The sequence below is a fragment of the Salvelinus sp. IW2-2015 genome, linkage group LG27 (assembly GCF_002910315.2).
Source record: "Salvelinus sp. IW2-2015 linkage group LG27, ASM291031v2, whole genome shotgun sequence".
Taxonomy (NCBI): Eukaryota; Metazoa; Chordata; class Actinopteri; order Salmoniformes; family Salmonidae; genus Salvelinus; species Salvelinus sp. IW2-2015.
This window is the reverse complement of record NC_036867.1, coordinates 1,613,053-1,616,999: the sequence shown is the minus strand read 5'-3', so window position 1 is coordinate 1,616,999 and position 3,947 is coordinate 1,613,053. Positions and strand designations below refer to the sequence as shown.

Sequence of the window (3,947 nt, the reverse complement as noted above, 5' to 3'; positions counted from 1 at the left end):
TATTGTGTTATTGACTGTACTTTTGTTTATCCATGTGTAACTCTGTGTTGTTTTTTTTGTCGCACTGCTTTGCTTTATCTTGACCAGGTCGCAGTTGTAATGGACTTGTTCTCACTGGCCTACTGGTTAATAAAGGTAAAACAAAAACAAAATGGTGGTGGCAGCTCATGCTGTGGGGAGTTTTTCAGCGGAAGGGACTGGGACTAGTCAGGATCGGGAAAGTGAACGGAGCAAGTACAGAGAGATCTCTTGATGAACCTGCTGCAGAGCGCTCAGGACCTCAGACTGGGCGAAGGTTCACCTTCCAACGGGCAACGACCGTAGCACCACAGCCAAGACAACGCAGGAGTGGCTTCAGGACAAGTCTCTGAATGTTCTTGAGTGGTCCAGCCAGAGCCCGTACTTGAACCCGGTCGAACATCTCTGGAGAGACCTGAAAATATCTGTGCAGCGACGCTCCCCATCCAACCTGACAGAGCTTGAGAGGATCTGCAGAGAAGAATGGGAGAAACTCTCCAAATACAGGTGTGCCAAGCTTATAGCGTCATACCGAAGAAGACTCGAGGCTGTAATCACTGCCTAAGGTGCTTCAACAATGTACTGAGTAAATGGTCTGAATACTTATGTAAATCAGATTTTTATGTTTTTTTATTTTTAATATATTTGCAAAAATGTCTAAAAACCTGTTTTGTTATTGAAGGGTACTGTGTGTAGATTGATGAGGGGGGAAAAAACAATTTAATCAATTTTAGAATAAGGCTGTAACGTAACAAAATGTGGAAAAAGTCAAGATATCTGAATACTTTCTGAATGCACTGTACATCATATACGGATTCTGTCATTGTTTGTTCTGATATTTCTTAATTSCTTTCATTTTATTTAGTGGATTTGTGTGTATTGATATGTATTACTGCAGTGTTGGAGCTAGAAACCTGATAACATCTGCAAAATATATGTACACGACCAATAACTATTTTACTTAAATCGGGAGGTAATTGAAGCATGTTTCCCTCTTCTCACGGCCAGGCAGGTGGTCTAGTGGTTAGAGCGCTAGTAACCAAAAGGTTGCTGGATCGAATCCCCGAGCTGACAAGGTAAAAATCTTTCATTCTGCCCCTGAGCAAGACCGTTAACCCACTGTTCCCCGGGTGCCGACGACGTGYATGMCGATTATGGCAGCCCCCCGCACCTCTGATTGAGGGGTTGGGTTAAATGAGTAAGACACATTGAATGCATTCAGTTGTACAACTGACMAGGTATCCCCCTTTCCCACTCCTGTTCCACCAGCTGCCAGCCAGCCTCCATTATCTCTGTGTAGCAAGGCCCCATGGGAACTGTGGTGAACTGGGGATGATGCTGTATCTTCTCTGTCTGCAGGAAGGATGATAAGGACTACGCCCTCAAGCAGATTGAAGGCACTGGCATCTCCATGTCTGCCTGCAGAGAGATTGCAGTAAGTGTTGTGTTTTAGCTTCAAGAGCAGGCTTAACCTGGGTCTGTGAGACATCTCATAATGTTTGTATGAATGTTTCTTCTTCTAGCTACTGCGGGAGCTGAAGCATCCTAATGTTATCTCACTGCAGAAGGTGTTCCTGTCACACGCAGACCGCAAAGTCTGCTGCTCTTCGACTACGCCGAGCATGACCTCTGGGTATACACACATCCTGTATGTTTCACTATCCTTGTGGGGACCTACATTTGATTTCCATTCACTATCCTATTTTCCCTAACTTTAATTGTAAAGCTAAACCTCACCCCTAAGCCTAAAATAGTCTTTGTCCTTGTGGGGACCTGGAAAATGTCTCCACGAGGGAGAATTTTCCTTGTTTTACTATCCTTGTGGGGATTTACGATTCCCACAAGGAAAGTAATATATACACACACACACACACAACACACACACACACACTAACAATGCCCCCTGTATCCACAGCACATCATAAAGTTCCACAGAGCGTCCAAGGCCAATAAGAAGCCCCTGCAGCTGCCCAGGGGAATGGTCAAGTCCCTGCTCTACCAGATCCTGGACGGCATCCATTACTTACACGCCAACTGGGTCCTACACAGAGACCTGGTGAGAGACCGAAGGAGAGAGAGCATCCATTTCCTGCACACCAACTGGGTCCTACACAGAGATGTAGGGAGGGAGGGAGGAAGGGGTAGAGGGGAGGAGAGATCAGAAGAGAGTCCTGTTCTGCTGCTCTCCTGGATGTTATGTTCACTGTTCCTCCACCAGAGGGCAGCATTGACACTTCCTGAACCATTCACATGTGATTCAGCATTATGGTGCCAAATTCATCTTTAATTCCTTTCTGTTAATGTGTTATCACTGTGGGTATTAGGATAATGGAAGTAAATATTTGGATTACATTGAAGGGGCAATCTGCWGTAGCTACATCAATTTTGGACTTAAATATATTAAATATATGTATCCATGGATTCTTGAAGAATTTAACTAATAAATGCCTCATGAGCTTAGTTCAAGTGTCGTACCCCATCAGAACCCAAAATATAAGCATGTTTTACTCCGATGTTTGTAAACAAAGTAAACGTATGCAAACACTGTATAGCTGCAAAACATGGTTAAACAAAAATGTTGATTTCATGGATGGTCATTCCTTGCATCCATAGCGCTGTCTATTAACTTGAGAGTTGTTAAATTTCTCCGGCCCCATGTGAAACAGCAGGACACTTTGTTATTCTTTCAACTGCTGAATGCCGTTTTAACTGTAATCTGTTTTTCCTCAGAAACCTGCCAACATCCTAGTGATGGGGGAGGGGCCAGAGAGGGGTCGAGTAAAGATCGGTACGACGAAATCTCATTGCGTGTTTTCAGCACCCTTTTCATGAGGTTTAGTCAGTACATATAGGTTATAAGGCTTTATGTCYGTACATATAATGGATATAGTTAATTCACTTCTCATTACACATTATTTGAACATTATACTTCATTATTATTTATTGATTTGTGTGTTTCCCTACAGCGGACATGGGCTTTGCCCGCCTCTTTAACTCKCCACTGAAGCCGTTAGCAGATCTGGACCCTGTGGTGGTCACCTTCTGGTACAGGGCACCAGAGCTACTGCTAGGTGCCAGYCACTACACCAAAGCCATCGGTGAGAACGGCCACGGGGGTGGGTGGGTGGTGTTTTTTTGTTGCCCTGTGCACCAAAGAGAGGAAGTTCTGAGCTATCCTTCCACCATCCTAGGACAAATTCTGTGGTGTGGTGTGTGTGTGTGTGGTTGTGTGTGTGTGTGTGTGTGTGTGTGTTGTTGTGTGTGTGTGTGGTGTGTGTGTGTGTGTGTGTGTTGTGTGTGTGTGTGTGTGTGTGTGTGTGTGTGTGTGTGTGTGTGTGTGTGTGTGTGTGTGCGCAGCATGCTCAAGAGGGTGTCTGACTGGGCGTGTGCTCCAATCCCAGTGTGACATCTCTAATCTTGCATGTGCATCTGTCAGACATCTGGGCTATTGGCTGCATCTTTGCCGAGCTGTTGACATCTGAGCATCTTCCACTGTCGCCAAGAGGACATCAAGACCAGTAACCCCTACCACCACGATCAGCTGGACCGAATCTTCAACGTCATGGCTTCCCCGCTGGTGAGAGAGCTGGGCTGGGCTGGGCCTGGCGGCAGGTAGCCTAGCGGTTGGAGGGTTGCCAGTTCGAATCCAGAGTTTGACAAAAATATGTTGGGAAGTAAATGGCAACCAAGACGATGCTGGTATCAAATCCGAGATATAGAGGGGTTCCCCACGAGGGCTGGATATAGAGGGGGTTCCCCACGAGGGCTGGATATAGAGGGGGTTCCCCACGAGGGCTGGATATAGGGGGGTTTCCCCCACGAGGGCTGGATATAGGGGGGGTTTCCCCCACAAGGGCTGGATAATCGGGGGGGTTCCCCCACGAGGGCTGGATATAGGGGGGGTTTCCCCACGAGGGCTGATATAGGGG

The 3,947-nt window shown here is 46.4% G+C and overlaps 1 protein-coding gene across 1 annotated transcript in view; it reads left to right on the top strand.

Moving 5' to 3' along the window:
- LOC111953263 (cyclin-dependent kinase 8-like) overlaps positions 1-3,652 on the top strand; it is a 37,539-nt gene extending 33,887 nt beyond the window's left edge. Inside the window, 8 exon segments of the mRNA XM_023972421.2 lie at positions 1,378-1,453; positions 1,542-1,614; positions 1,617-1,651; positions 1,934-2,074; positions 2,749-2,806; positions 2,985-3,116; positions 3,455-3,500; positions 3,502-3,652. Coding sequence (XP_023828189.1) covers positions 1,378-1,453; positions 1,542-1,614; positions 1,617-1,651; positions 1,934-2,074; positions 2,749-2,806; positions 2,985-3,116; positions 3,455-3,500; positions 3,502-3,634 — 694 coding nt within the window. The 3' untranslated portion in view covers positions 3,635-3,652.
- The last annotated feature ends 295 nt before the right edge of the window (positions 3,653-3,947 follow it).